At 44.2% G+C, this 15,674-nt stretch overlaps 1 protein-coding gene across 1 annotated transcript; it reads left to right on the plus strand.

Moving 5' to 3' along the window:
• The first annotated feature begins 3,226 nt into the window (after nucleotides 1-3,226).
• On the plus strand, nucleotides 3,227-3,952 carry LOC125516966 (agamous-like MADS-box protein AGL80). The gene has a single exon (XM_048682219.1). The coding sequence runs from the start codon at nucleotides 3,227-3,229 to the stop codon at nucleotides 3,950-3,952; it is 726 nt and encodes a 241-aa protein (XP_048538176.1).
• Nucleotides 3,953-15,674: the final 11,722 nt, after the last annotated feature.

A 15,674-nucleotide genomic window follows, 5' to 3' on the forward strand; every position in this document is an offset into this window, starting at 1 on the left:
TTTGGCACAACTTTAGAAACACAATGTGCTTAACCACGAGCCGTTGGAACATGTGTTGCTTCCCGGTAGCACACTACTCCCACTCGCACCACCACTGAGTACTCCATGGGTGGTGGAGGGATGATTGAAGGGGTGCAACACTCGAGTGGGGAGGGGGACTCAAAGACTCCTAGATCTGGGAGGTGAGTCCCCCACATTTGAGAAAGGGGTTCAGGGGCTTCGTGTGAGATAAGCGGGGGGCTCTAGTGGAGGAGGCCAAGGGGGGCTCCGGTGGATGAGAGTGGGACAACATGTGTGTGTTGTGTTCATGTGTTAGGGGTGGGAGTGGGGGTTAAGGCGTTGCCAGTTTGGGAGAGGGTGGCGGATTAGAGGGTGAATTTTGTATTATTGGTATTAGAATCTTGCTTTTTAAACTCATTATCAATGTTGGGAATCACCTCTGAGTACCATCAGTTTTACCCTATTAGTGTTGTGTGTACTATACCAATGAATGGTCGTAACTTTTCCCAGTCAGTGATGTGATGTTGTCCGACAGGTTGAGCACCATCAAGGCATGTGAATCTAGTTCGGGAAGGTTGCAGGAGGCAGGTCTGTTAGTGGGAGGCCACACGGGGAAAAGTCGATTGCTTGGAGGCATCAGCCTTGGGATCTTGACATCTGTAGGTTCCTCTACACGTCATTGCAGCATGACTCAGAAAACCTGCACTTTGGTGCAAGTGCTCCCACCGCAAGCCACTGGGCACCTAAGACACTCCCACTACTCATCACATCAAGCTATACAACCACCGATCTCACTACTAGTGGAGGCCACATGCTTGAGGGGTATGTGACATCCAACAGTCTGGATCCGAGACCTAGGTTCACTTTCTCGGATATGGGGAGAGGGGCTCTGGTAGGGGAGAGGCTGTCGTGGCTCAAGTACAATGGGGTATAGGGGAGTTCCGATTGTGGTATCCGAAGAGTGCAAGAGGCCTCGAGGGCATCATACTGGGGCAGCAAAGAGAAGTTTAATAATTTTTGTACGCAGTATGTAGTTGCATTGAGCCAGGAGCCCGGTACTGGTGTAGGTTGTGAGATGGGATGAAAATAATGAGTGAGGGTCACCAATTTGGCGTCTAAGTTGTGCATATTTATTAATAACGAGTCCGTTGGTGCACTTGGCTCGTTATCGGTAGGGAATCCTTACTAATGGGCTCTATTTTTCCTGTAGAAGTTAATTTTTTTGTCTTAACTCGGCATATGCTATAAACACCGTTGATGGATTGATGAGCTCTCTGAGATGACATGTGTCGGCCCATTCATATTTCACGGCTTGATGAGCTCAGCGAGATGACGTGCGTCGCACAAGAAGCGTTCAAACATGACTTGCTACATCACATGGAAACTATTCGCGTGTATACGATTTTTTACGCTCCCACAATATAAGGGGCCAACGGTCCGTGCACGTAAATTTAAAATATTTAAATGGACACCAAATATACAAAGTTATAAAAGGAAGTTTTAAATGTGTGCCAAAATTACATATGGGCACAATTAAGGCAGAAAATCTAATGAAATATTATTTCAATCTGACGCCATATCAAAATTACATATGGCAATGCTGAACACAAATCTGGGATCACCGAATCTAGAGGACACGAAATAGTCAGAGGAGCTTCACCATGGAACCCAGGTCTAGGTGCCCCGACCCCCCCCCCTCCCCCGCGCGCCCGTGTGTGCTTGGTCATGGTCAACCTCAACCAAGAATGGGTGGCACGCATGGGCATGGGGATGGGGAACTCTAGCATCGTGATGAGCTGAGTACCGTCCAACTATAAGCCCAACACTTGGATGCCACATTTTCTCGGTGTAAAGGAGGATCATATCAGGTTGTCTCACAGGCTAACAACAACGAAATTTAAGAAATAATTCATTCGTACTGAGATTGGGGTTGAGTTATCATCCTCCTAGGCGGCCAGACCCTCCACAATGGGGAAGAGGCTCCCATCGCTCTCAGAGTCCCATAGTAAAGATGATGGTAGTCACGCTTCCACCCCTTCCCCAGGCTTCTGAATGACCTCATTACATGGAGAAATTTACAAAAGCAAAAGTAGATCACATATTTTGGGAGGCGAGGGAGACCACTGAAAAGGTGTTGGCCATTGCACTAGTTTTTCTACATGTGAACCTCCTATCATGTGATGGGTACTGGGTTCATATCCTCCTTCCTTGACTGCTCTCCATCGAGCCTATCCAAGTTCAACTTAGCGGTAGTCCAGAAGTTACCGCGGAATACTTTAGTAGGGGAAAAGTCGCACGGGGCCTACTTCATCCTAATGGTACACTCGGGGTTAGATGTTCAATGCATAAGCACCAGCCTGGTGAAGGAAACACGGTGTTTCTTGTTTGAAAGGTGGTCATATGGTCTCCTACAACTCAAAGATTGTGGTATTCTAAGAAAGTCGGGTTCTCCGGGCATATACTAGGTGGAATGAAAATAACCACTGCAAGGAAGGTGGTCTTATGTTCTCCAACAACTCAAAGGTTGTGGTATTCTAAACAAGTCGTTTCCTCCCATCATATACTACGTGGGACGAAAATAAGCACTGCGGGTGACCAATTTGGCGCGCAAGTTGTGCGTATAGTACCAAAGACAGGCCCGTTGGTGCAATTGACCCACTAGCGATAATGAATGACTACTTATGGTTATGAACCCCTTTATCGGCCCTAGATGTTTACTTTTTCGCTTAATATGCGGCGTGTGTTACAAACATCATCGATGGCTTTTCAGGTTGCTAGTTAATAATGTCTTTCTTTTTGCGTGTTGGATAGGAGCAACGGAGACTTGTGCTCGCTCTATTCATTTGCACGGCTTGACGCGCTTAGTGCGATGACATCCGTCGCACATGAAGCATTGCAAAACGAACCGTTACGTCGCGTGGAAACCATCTGCGCGCGTACAATTTGCCGCGCTCTCGCTATACAAGGGGCCAACTGTCACACACGCGTAAATTTAAAAGGTTTAAATGGACGCCAAATATACAAAGTTAAAAAAGGACGGTTTAAATGGGTGCCAAAATTATATATGGGCACAATTAAGGCAGTAAATCTTATGCAATATTCTCCCAATCTCTTGCCATATCATGAAATTAATTCCTTGGCGATCTCGCCACTATAAATCTACCCCTCCTCCCTGCCTAAACCAGCAACTTTCCATACCTTGGCTAGTTTTATCCCTTTGCCGGCAATGGCTCGCAAGAAGCTGACCCTGCAGTACATCGCCAAGGACTCCGCCCGGCGCACTAGGTTCAGGAATCGTCTCGGGAGCCTGATGAAAAAGGCGACCGAGCTGGGCACCATGTGCGATGTCAAGACCTGCCTGGTGGTGTACGGCGAGGGCGAGGCGGAGCCTCAGGTGTTCCCTTCCCACGCCGAGGCGGTGGATATCCTAAATGAATTCAAGAGCATGCCGGAGCTGGGGCATTGCAAGAAGACGCTGGACCAGGAGGCATTCCTCACCCAGCGCATCGCCAAGCTCCGGGACCAGGTCGACAAGGCTCGCCGCGAGTGCCAGGACAGCGAGATCAGGTACCTCCTTTACAACATCATGCACGGCAACCACCCAGGCCTCGTTGACCTCAGCGCTGAGGAGCTCGCCCGCGTTGGCTGGAAGGTGGACGAGCTCGTCAAGAGCCTCGGCGAACGCATGGCAAAAAACCATGTCCAGGCGCCACCGCCAGCTCCATGCGTCAGCACCGACAACATCGACATGAGGTCTCCGCCGCTGTATCTGGCGTCACCGCAGGAGGAGGAAGGCTGGCTTGACATGGTGAGCTCCGGTGGGGACGTCGGCACCCAGGTCTACGGTGGCAATGCCAGCCACGACGGCGCCGGCCTCTCCGGCGGTGATATGATGATGGAAACGCAATTCTCCGATCTGGGGTTCAGTTCGAGTCCTTTCCCTCCCATGTAAGCCTGGCGGGATGAGGATCTCCAGCCGCTTTGCATGGCCAGCTATCATGCGATCTATCTCTCGTTATTTATTTAGTTTCCTGAAAGTGTTATATTATTCGTCCATGTGCGTCGTTGTATTCATCTTGCTCTCTGAACCAAGTCTTGTTTTTTATTGTAATGTTGTTATTGAATTGTTATTCCGTTGATCTCTACCCAAAAGGCTATTTTTTTTATCTCTGCTGCGCATTTGGTGGTAAATCTTAAGTTGCACCTGTTTTTTTGTGTCACAATTGTGTTTTGTCTGACATTACTTGCACAGCTAAATGCCTGATATATAATTGCTGCTTGATTGCTGTCAGGGCCTCAAAGAACCTTTGTCTCGTGTGTTGACCTGTTGGGGCTTCTGTCAGGGCCTTTAATGTCATGCTATTTTGGTGTCTAGAATTTTACCTTTTCTGTGGTAGAAACGAGTTGAAGATTCCTTCTCCTGGAGCCAGCTAAATGTGCTGGATGATTAATATTTTCCTGGATACAGATTAGAGAATTAATTAACTTTTTGACTTAATTACATAGCGACAGCTCGCGACAGGCAAACATCAGAACTATGGAAGTTCTCCATTGTGCTCTGCTTGGTCGGAGCTGTGTCATGTTCTCTGTTCTTCAGAGTCTTCTCCGTTCTTCAGACCGGCCCACAGGAGTTTCTCTACATACCTCTGCTTCCCATGCTCTCGATCTTGCTCTACGTCACCCCACTGACCGGACCTCCATCAGCATGTAAGTTTGAGAATTGCAACCATTTCCATGTTGTGTTGACTATTCTTTTTGCTAGTGATGAACTCTACAAGCTGCAACAAGTGACCGATCAGGACTTAAATTATAGCGTTCCTACAAATTCCATGCTATGATAATAAAGGTTTAAAGAAAACATGTTACCACCAAACGCCCACTTTAATTAGCTTGCCAACGAAGCAATCCGCATGGCATTCGGAGACCACTAGATTAGAAGGCGTGTCCAACAAGAATGCTAATGGGCCAATGGAAACTATGCGCACTCAATGGTGTCGTCACTCTTCAGCATTAGTAGTACAAACTACAGAGGAGGCAAGAATAATATTGAAGTGTCTCCGCTTCAGCATGTGTCACGCGCATTAAAACTATCAATAATAAGCACCCGCACATTGAACTTTATTTTGACGATTAGAAGAAAGACATCATGTAAAGAATCATGTTAGAACTTAGAACCCACGGAGTTGATAAGGACTAGCCATCCTCTACAGGACAAATGCATCCCTTTCCTCCGCGTGTTTCCATGGATAACAACGGTCATCCTCTATAGAACTTATTATTATTTGCGGGTGAAAAGATAAATTATTGATTACAAAAAGAGTTAGTACAACATGGATAACAACGCGGTAGAGTACTACATAACATATATATTAATATATCAGTGATTAAATCAAACATACCCAATACAAAACTATGCTTGAAAAAGGCTCATATTTGTGAATGTGATACCACTTTATAAAATACTAGCCCGCACATTGGACGGGCCACTTTGCTAGTTGTCAAATCAGTGCAACCTATTTGAGCATGAACTTGTTTTGAATGACATCTATGGGTGACTCACATCTAGGAGCTAGAGGACATGTGGTGCACATCTGTTTTCTAGGATTTGTAGAAAGATCGTATGTTAAGAAAGTCTAAGTTAATTCATTTGCGACTTATGTATTTTCTCTGTGCTTTGAAAATTTTAAACATGACTACGTGACACTACTAGGAAAAGCCTTATACTAATTTCAAAAACTAGCGGTGGCGGCTACCAAACAACGCTCTCCACTGGAGATGCAATAGCAGTGGCGGGCGGTAAATATGACCCACCACAAGTATGCTTCCCTAGGTGTGCCCGCGTGCTGAAAGTGAGTAGTGGCGGGCAACTACATGCCCCCGCCACTGCAACTTGAGCCAACAGTGGCGGGTTGTACGTACTGCCACCACAAAGACTTAGATTTTATATATCCAGAAGTTAGCACAGGCAGGTAGTATGTACCCGCCAGAAGAACTTTTAACCACCAAAAATTGCCAAGTAGGTTGTATGTAATAGGAAGTTCGAGTGCCAGCCGTTGCTTTTTGGCGTGGCGGGCATTTGCCAATACATGTCACTGTTATTGCCGGCCCCGGCGCCAATTCGATTTCCACCCAAAACCGGATATGGAAAGTAAAAATCTCTCCACTCTTCTGAATCCAGCCCAACCATGTCGTTTTCCTCTACCCGCTAGCCCTACTCCGTCGCAGCCCGCTCCTCTCGCCGCCACCGACGTCCTCCACCATGGCCAGCCTCCCTCGCAACCGCCCCCGTCCTCCACTATGGCCGCCCTTCTCTGTTGGGGCCCCCGTCCTCCCTCGCAACCCCCTCGCCATGACCGCCCTCGTTCGCCGGTGCCTTCGTCCACCGCGGCCGCCGTCCGCCATCATGACTGTCTTCGTCCGCCGAGGCCTCCCTCATCCGTCGAGGCCTTCGTCCCTAGAGGCTGCTCTCCTTCATGTTCCCCGAACACGATGGCCTCCACCAGCAGCGGGGTGCTGATACCACCGCTGTCAGGCAATGCCTGCTCAATCGAGGCCACCGATCCGTTGTCCGCATCATGCTCCAACAGTGTGCAGGTAATTAAATTTGATTCGTGTTAGAATGTAGATTAATGCTGGTGTTTATATGCACGTTAATATAGATTGTAGATGACACGCCAAATAGATCTCGAATGGCTGTTTAGTTGAGGAAGGGAAACAACTACTTAAGTCTGGACATGATTACTCTATAGCACATGTTAGGAGAAGCAAAAATAATGTAGATTGGCACCCCTCGCCACGGTTGCCCACATCTGCCAAGGCCTAGACGAAATTGGCACTCTTTGCCAAGAGGATTCTATGAACCACCTTGATAGAAATGAAATTAATATTTTCACAAAAAAGATATAGATTGTAGATGAATTGATCAACAGAGCTTCAAAGGAGCGTCTAGAATATCACGAAACATTGATTAATTTCTGTTTCACAACATTTTTGACACTCAATGTTTTCATTCTTTAGCAGAAGTCATGCCCAAATTCTTTGTCCATCCATACTCTATATTATTGGTCGATGTAGAACACATACTCAAAATATATATAAATCATTGTAATACACACTCTAAAAATTACATAAATCATTGTAATACTTACCTTAAAAAAGATTCTATTCTAAAAAATTATGTATTACCAGCATTAAAAAAGGATAAAATTTATTAAAATGTGAAGTGATGACATTGCATTTTACATACTGTATATTACTTACCAAATTATTATCAGACATGTCCGTAGCTGTAAAGCAATAATGGATCTGCGCAGGATAGTCCTCATTCGTCTGTAATATAGTGTGCATGTTGTTGCGTTGCCTTTGTGTTAGATTAAACTCATTGCTGTATGCAACATGTCTTTCTCCTTCGTCAAATACGTCATCTTTATGAATTTAAAAAATTGAACAATTGTTAATTATATAAAAGTATTACTAAATAAAAAACTAATAAAAAACAATATGTACTTACTAATTATATCCTTCGGTTCACCATTTGGAAGTATTAGGGACATATACATCACAAAATCTCTACAGTTGTAGCAAAAATATATCGTGTCTCCTCTTCTTATATCATCGTCGTAGCAAAAGCAATCTCATCCAATGCCACTTGTACGAATTCTATCTCCATTATCTCTCACACACATCCTGTAGCTTGATCCATGAGAAGTCTTGGCTGTGAAATAGCGTTGTTCGATGTAGTATCTAAATTGCTTAACTCCTCGGCAAAGTATATTCTACACATAATTAGTGTACGTAGTAACTTACACCGCAATTTGATATACAATACAGTTACATATCACATTACAAACGGAAAAATGTTGACTCACAATCTCATAAAGATGACTGTGTCGAACCATCACTCAGAATTGTGGTACTTGTTCATGATCTAAGGTGCACGGTATTACACTAGTGCCACAAATCTCGCAGACATTAGCCATTTGAACCTAAAATAGTCACATTCAACTGTGTTAGAACACATCAAATATTAGTTTAGTACATATGAAATATAAAGTAAATATGTTACCTTGGAGTACTCGTGAATTTTTCTTGATAGAAGGCAAGCAACCAGTTTGTGTGATACACTCTTACCTCCGATAATCCACTTCTGAGCCCTGGCTCAGCTGCACCTGCCCTGTCGAAAAAAAATCAAATCAAATACTAGAAAAAAATCAAAAAACAAATTGTGTGGTAAATAAATTGATGCTGTCCGCTCCAATTTTCAACTCATTTGGATATCTGAGTAGCTCTTGGTAAAAAAGAAAAATTCAGGGTCTGTAAAATGGGTTAGTATTCACGCATTGTTCTGACCCAATTTATCTTTTTGCCGAGAGCTGCTCAGATGTCCATATGAGTTGAAAATTGGACAAGACCTCACGGATAAATTTATTTATCTACCACACAAAAATTGGATTTTTTTGAATTTTTCTAGGATTTATTTTTATTTTTCTGACCGGGTGCAAATGAGCCTGGGCGCCGAAATGCAACACTCTCTTACCTCTCACCCTGCGCAGCGTTGTTGTCTCTATTTATACTTAGGCATATATGATTACGTGTGGTTCAAACAAAAATAGGTTGTCTGGCTTATCATTCATTTAGCATACGGAATGGTTGGCAATGAATGAAGCATGCATACCCCTAGTGTGGCGATAGTAGGCTACGTGCTATTTATAGTGAGAATGTTTGTGGCTATTAGTTACTTCTATTTATAGTGAAACGGGTTGCGGCTAAAATGTTTGTGGTTTAACATATACTAACTAAAAGTGGATTAGGTGGTTTAACATATATTTAGGATACGGAATTGAGTATGTGGTTTAACATATATTAACTAAAAATGGTAGGCAATGAACGAAGCAAGCCTCTGGTGTGACAACACGAGGCTAGGTGCTTGTTACAAGGTTGAGATCACTTGCAAAGAAATATGTGTAGATCTGCAAGATGACTTTATGAAGTGGGCGGTCGTTTCGCGATCTTATCATGCTTAGCGTATCCCTTGTTGGGCAAGGGCCGAGTTCATGCCAAATTGCCACGGAGTTTGGGATGCAAACCGGGAAGGCCTTCATATGATTTCTTGACGAGCCTCAGGAGCTGGACATCAAGAGCAAAATCTATCTATGGTCGCGCTATTCATCACCCTGGTTGAGGAATAGTTATTCTTCACCCCTCTCTATTTTATCATCAATGCATCGTAATTTTACGTTCCATAAATTTTGTCTTATTTCCGACGTAAAAAGAGACCGTAAGAAAATATATAATCACCGTAAAAAATATTTTATGTTACGTAAAATTACAAACGTAAAAACATAGTCTAAAATACACATAAACTACAAATTTTCTTGTCTTATGACCTATATTTTTATTTTTTTATGTCAAATTTTACGTAGTGAATCAATAGGAATGTAACTATTTGAATTCTAAACGTAATTTAATTATGAAATGATCGTAAGATTACCTCGGGTGAAGAATAACTTATTCTGCATCCTGAATGATGAATAGTAACACTATATATATATATATATATATATATATATATATATATAGGGTGGGTCTATTATGATAACACCGTTAAGAGTCTTATTCTGCAAACCGAATCGCTTATTCTACTAACACCTCTCTCCGTACCGCACCGCGAACCGAACCACCCCACTGCCACTAACAAAGCCCACCCCCAGCTCCCGCACGACACCTACCTCCCTCTTCCCCCAATCCAAACCCCCACCTCCCTCCACCTTCTACCGGCGCCGCCGCCGCCAGAGCACCACCTCACCTTCTCCCACCTTTCCCCCGCCTCGCCCCCACCTTCCTCCACCGCGCCCACCCCGGCGAGCCCCGCCGCGCCACGGCTCCACCACCCCCGACCTTCTCCCCTTCCAACCCCGCACCGTCGGATCCCCGCCCCACCACCCCGCCGCGCCGGATCCATGCCCCACCAGACACCCGCGACGCCCCGCCGCCGGATCCAGCCCCTCCGGTCCACCCCCTCCGGCCAGCACCACTGCCTCCTCCCCATCCATGGCGATCGCCCCGCCACAGCAACCTCTCCCTATGCTGGATTCGGTGGGATCCGCCTCCATCGCGTCCCGCCTGGACCCCCGCCGCTGCGGCCGGGGCAGCTCCCCCGTCCGGCCTCCTCCCCATCCTGGACTTGACGGCTGATGGGTCCAGGTCGCTCACGCCTCTGGTGGCTCCTGGGCGAGAGGACTCTCTGCAGTTCGGTGGCGCTCGTGGTGCAGCTCGGTGGCAGTGCAGCTCGGTGGCGCTCATGCGTGCAGTGCGTTCGGTGAGTGCATGCGTTTCAGTGCATCTCGTGTTGACCCCGACCACCATCCTCCATCGCCGTCCGTCTCATCCTGCCCCTCCTGACCGCGCGCCCCTGGATCCGGGCAACCAGGCCTGCGCGCCATGCCACGCGCGGCCCGCTGGACTTCGACCGCTGGGGGTGTGGTGGTGGTGGGCTGCAACTTCATCTCCCTTATGCCCGCAGGTGCCGCCATGGGCATCTCAATCTTGTCTCCCATCACCGGCATTCAGTTGAGGATAGGGCGCTGTCGGCTTGCAGTTTGCTTGGTTCCCCACCTGTGGTGCGGTGCTGTGGTAGATAGATAAATTTATTCGCGAGGCCCTCTCCAATTTTCAACTCATTTGGATATCTGAGCAGCTCTCAGCAAAAAAGATAAATTGGGTCAGAATAGTGCGTGAATAGTAACCCATTTTATAGACCTCGAATTTGTCTTTTTTGCCGAGAGCTACTCAGATGTCCAAATGAGTCGAAAATTTGAGCGGACAGCATCAATTTATCTAGCACACAAATTTTTTTGGATTTTTTTCTAGTATTTGATTTTTTTTCAACAGGGCAGGTGCAGCTGAGCCAGGCTCAGAAGTGGATTATCGGAGGTAAGAGTGTATCACACAAATTGGTTGCTTGCCTTCTATCAAGAAAAATTCACGAGTAGTCCATGGTAACATATTTACTTTATATTTTGTATGTACTAAATTAATATTCGATGTGTTCTAACACAGTTGAATGTAACTATTCCGGGTTCAAATGGCTAATGTCTGCGTCGTTTGTGGTACTAGTGTAATACCGTGCACCTTAGATCATGAACAAGTACCACAATTATGAGTGATGGTTCGACACAGTCATCTTTATGGGATTGTGAGTCAACATTTTTCCGTATGTAATGTGATATGTAACTGTATTGTATATCAAATTGAGGTGCAAGTTACTACGTACACTAATTATGTGTAGAATATACCTTGCCGGGGCGTTAAGCAATTTAGGTACTACATCGAACAACGCTATTTCACAGCCGAGACTTCTCATGGATCAAGCTACAGGATGTGTGTGAGAGATAATGGAGATAGAATTCGTATAAGTGGCATTGGATGAGATTGCTTTTGCTACGACGACGATATAAGAAGAGGAGACACGATATATTTTTGCTACAACTGTAGAAATTTTGTGATATATATGTCCCTAATACTTCCAAATGGTGAACCAAAGGATATAATTAGTAAGTACATATTGTTTTATATTAGTTTTTATTTAGTAATACTTTTATATAATTAACAATTGTTCAATTTTTTAAATTCATAAATATGACGTATTTGTCGAAGGAGAAAGACATGTTGCATACAACAACGAGTTTAACCTAACACAAAGGCAACGCAACAACATGCACACTATATTACAGACGAATGAGGACTATCCTGCGCAGATCCATTGCTTTAAAGCTTCAGACATGTCTGGTAATCATTTGGTAAGTAATATACAATATGTAAAATGCAATCTCATCACTTCACATTTTAATAAAATTTATCCTTTTTTAATGCTGGTAATACATAGATCAATAGGTTGGGAGCCTTGCTCTACAACAATATGGTTCAGTTTTACTGTAAATGAGCCGACAAACACAACAATCAACAGAAGTTGAATATCATGTTAAAAGAGATGACCGTCTCAAAATTAGCTGTCCTTTATGGAGTAATTTTGTAAGTCAACATGAGATAGATGTTGAGGGGTGGGTAGTAATACTTGTTATTCCTGAAAACAATAGGCAAGAAATGAGTTGATATTCAAATCTATTACGCCAGTTGGAAGCCAAGTATTAAGTTCTGATGAAGATTTCGATTCGGAAGATGAAGACTAGAACCATTGATTTTTTTTAGATTTTGTTAGAATAAGTTCTTTTTTAACCATGTATTACAATAATTTATATAATTTTGTACAAGAAGTTCTTTTTAACTGCATATTACAATGATTTATATAATTTTTTAGAATAGGGTCTTTTTTAAAGTAAGTATTACAATGATTTATATAATTTTTAGAGTGCGTATTACAATGATTTATATATTTTTTGAGTATGTGTTCTACATCGACCAATAATATAGAGTATGGATAGCCAAAGAATTTGGGCATGACTTCTGCTAAAGAATGTAAACTTTGAGTGTCAAAATTGTTGCGAAACAGAAATTAATCAATGTTTCGTGATATTTTAGACACTCCTTTGAAGCCCTGTTAATCAATTCATCTACAATCTATATGTTTTTTGTGAATATATTAATTTCATTTCTATCAAGGTGGTTCATAGAATCCTCTTGGCAAAGAGTGCCAATTTCGTATAGGCCATGGCGGACGAGGGCAACCGTGGCGAGGGGTGCCAATCTACATTATTTTTGCTTCTCCTAACATGTGCTATAGAGTAATCATGTCCAAACTTAAGTAGTTGTTTCCCTTCCTCAACTAAACAACCACTCAAGATCTATTTGGCATGTCATCTACAGTCTATATTAACGTGCATATAAACACTAACATTAATCTACATTCTAACACAAATCAAATTTAATTACCTGCACACTGTTGGAGCACGATGCGGGCGACGGATTGGTGGCCTCGATTGAGGAGGCATTGCCTGGCAGCGGTGGTGTCAGCCCTCTGCTGCTGGTGGAGGCCATCGTGTTAGGGGAACATGAAGGAAAGCAGCCTCTAGGGACGAAGGCCTCGACGGACGAGGACGGCCTCGACGGACGAAGACGGTCACGATGGCGGACGGCGGCCGCGGTGGACGATGGCACAGGCGAACAAGGGCGGTCATGGCGAGGGGGCTACGAGGGAGGATGGGGGCCGCAACGGAGAAGGGCGGCCACGGTAGAGGACGGGGGCGGTTGCGAGAGGGGCTGGCCATGGTGGAGGACATCGGTGGCGGCAAGAGGAGCAGGCTGCGACGGAGTAGGGCGGGCGCGGTAGAGGACAGCGACAGGGTTGGGCCGGATTTAGAAGAGTGGAGAGAGTTTGAGTTTCCAGATGCGGTTTTGAATGGAAATTGAATCGGCACTGGGGCCGGCAATAACAGTGACATGTATGGCAAATGCCCGCCACGGCAAATAGCAACGGCTGGCACTCGAAACTTCCTATTACATACAATCTACTTGGCAATTTTTTGGGGTTAAAAGTTCTTCTGGCGGGCAGTACATACTACCCGCCAGTGCTAACTTCTGGATATATAAAATCTATGTCTTTGTGGCAGGCAGTACGTACAGCCCACCACTGTTAGCTCAAGTTGCAGTGGCGGGTGCATATAGTTGCCCGCCACTACTCACTTTTAGCATGCGGGCACACCTGGGGGAGCATATATACTTGTGGTGGGTCATATTTACTGCACGCCGTTTCTATTGCATCTGTAGTGGAGAGAGCTGTTTTGTACCCGCCACTCATTTGAGTTCACCTATAAGGCTTTTTCCAGTAGTGTCATGTAGTCATGTTTAATTTTTTTTAAAGTACAGAGAAAATACACAAGTGGCAAATGAATTAACATTGACTTTCTTAACATACGATCTTTCTACAAATCCTAGAAAAAAAATGTGCACCACATGTGCACTAGCTCCTAGATGCGAGTCACCCATAGATTTTTTCGAAAAGGGGCGCTTTATTACTTAAAAGGTTTAAGTAACACCCGGCCTCTGCATAACTAAGATGCACACAGCCAATAATGTCCTCACGACAAGCGAATAATAAAATAAAAAAGCAAGGCAAAATACAAAGAAAAATGTATATTTGTATAGCGCCTAAATCGTCGGTGGCCCAATCCTAAGATCATGCTGCTACCCATGTTGGGTAAAAGTATCCCTCGCCGTAGGCTCCAATCGTGTACACACCTCCGTAAACAGGTCTCGATTCTCCACTTGTTGTAGAGAGGACCATAAATGAAGCGTCCCAGTACATCTGTAGATAACCTGCATAAACGAAGTACTTTTATCGTTAAAAATCTTATCATTTCTACATAGCCAAAGCGACCAAATCACCGCAAGCGCTCCCACCATAAGTAGAATTCTGAACTTGTGATCAATCCCATGTAACCAGTTGCCAAATATATTAGCAACACTACAAGGAGGGTACAAGCCAGAAACTATTTGGATGACTGACCATATAGAACGAGCCAATTTACATTGGAAGAACAAATGTTTTATTGTCTCATCATGCGGACAAAATACACATTGCGTACTTCCATGTCAATTCCTCTTAATAATGTTATCTTTAGTAAGAATGACTCCGCGACGAAGATACCATGCAAAGATTTTATTCTTAAGAGGTATCTTCATCTTTCAGATCTTCTTATTATTATCAACTGGCACGTCAGACTAAATCAAAGCTCTATACATAGACTCCACTGAAAATTGCCCATTCCCATGTAGGTTCCAAAGAAATAAATCGGACCCCTGTGACAACTGTACCGTGGATAATCGTTGAAGTAATATGTTCCACGATAGGAGTCTAGGTCCAATTAAATCCCTTCTGAACGTCACATTGGGCGGAAATGATTCCAAAACCTTGGCAATAGTATCACCCTTGTGACGTACAATATTGTATAGAGCTGGATATTGTTCCCGGAGAGTAGCATTACCTAACCACTTATCCTCCCAGAATCTAATTTCCGAGCCATTCTTAATTGAGAAGGACCCATAGCGGAAGAAATATTTCTTTGTTGCCATTAATCCCGCCCAAAAATGAGAGTCCCCAGGCTTCCAGTATACCTGGGATATCGCGTAGAACCCACATATTTTCTCCTAAGGAGGGTTTGCCATACACCATCTTCGGTGAACAACTTAAATAACCATTTGCCAAGGAGGGCCCTATTCTTAACCTCAAGGTCATGAATTCCCAACCCGCCTTGGTCCTTGGGACGGTAAACCACACTCCATTTAGCCAGCCGATATTTCTTTCTCTCGCTATCTGGTTGCCAAAAGAATATTGATCGAAAGTAATCCAATCTATGTAAAACTCCTTTCGGCAATTGGAAGAAGGAAATCATATATAGTACCATGTTACTTAGTACTGAATTTATGAGGACCAACCTCCCACCCAGAGATTGCAATTTACCTTTCCAACTGCTAAGCCTTTTTTGTAGTCTCTCCTCGACGTGTTTCCATTCAGCATTTGTGAGTCTTCGATAATGTATCGGTATACCCAAATAAGTGGTCGGAAACTGGCCCAACCCGCATCCGAACAGGTCGGCATACAGATGGGCCTCGTCTTGAGCCTCGCCAAAACAAAACAATTCACTTTTATGGAAATTTATCTTAAGCCCTGAGAGTTGCTCGGATGCTGATAAACTTAATTTCAGATTTCTTGCTTTCTC

The sequence above is a fragment of the Triticum urartu genome, chromosome 6 (genome assembly GCF_003073215.2).
Source record: "Triticum urartu cultivar G1812 chromosome 6, Tu2.1, whole genome shotgun sequence".
NCBI lineage: Eukaryota > Viridiplantae > Streptophyta > Magnoliopsida > Poales > Poaceae > Triticum > Triticum urartu.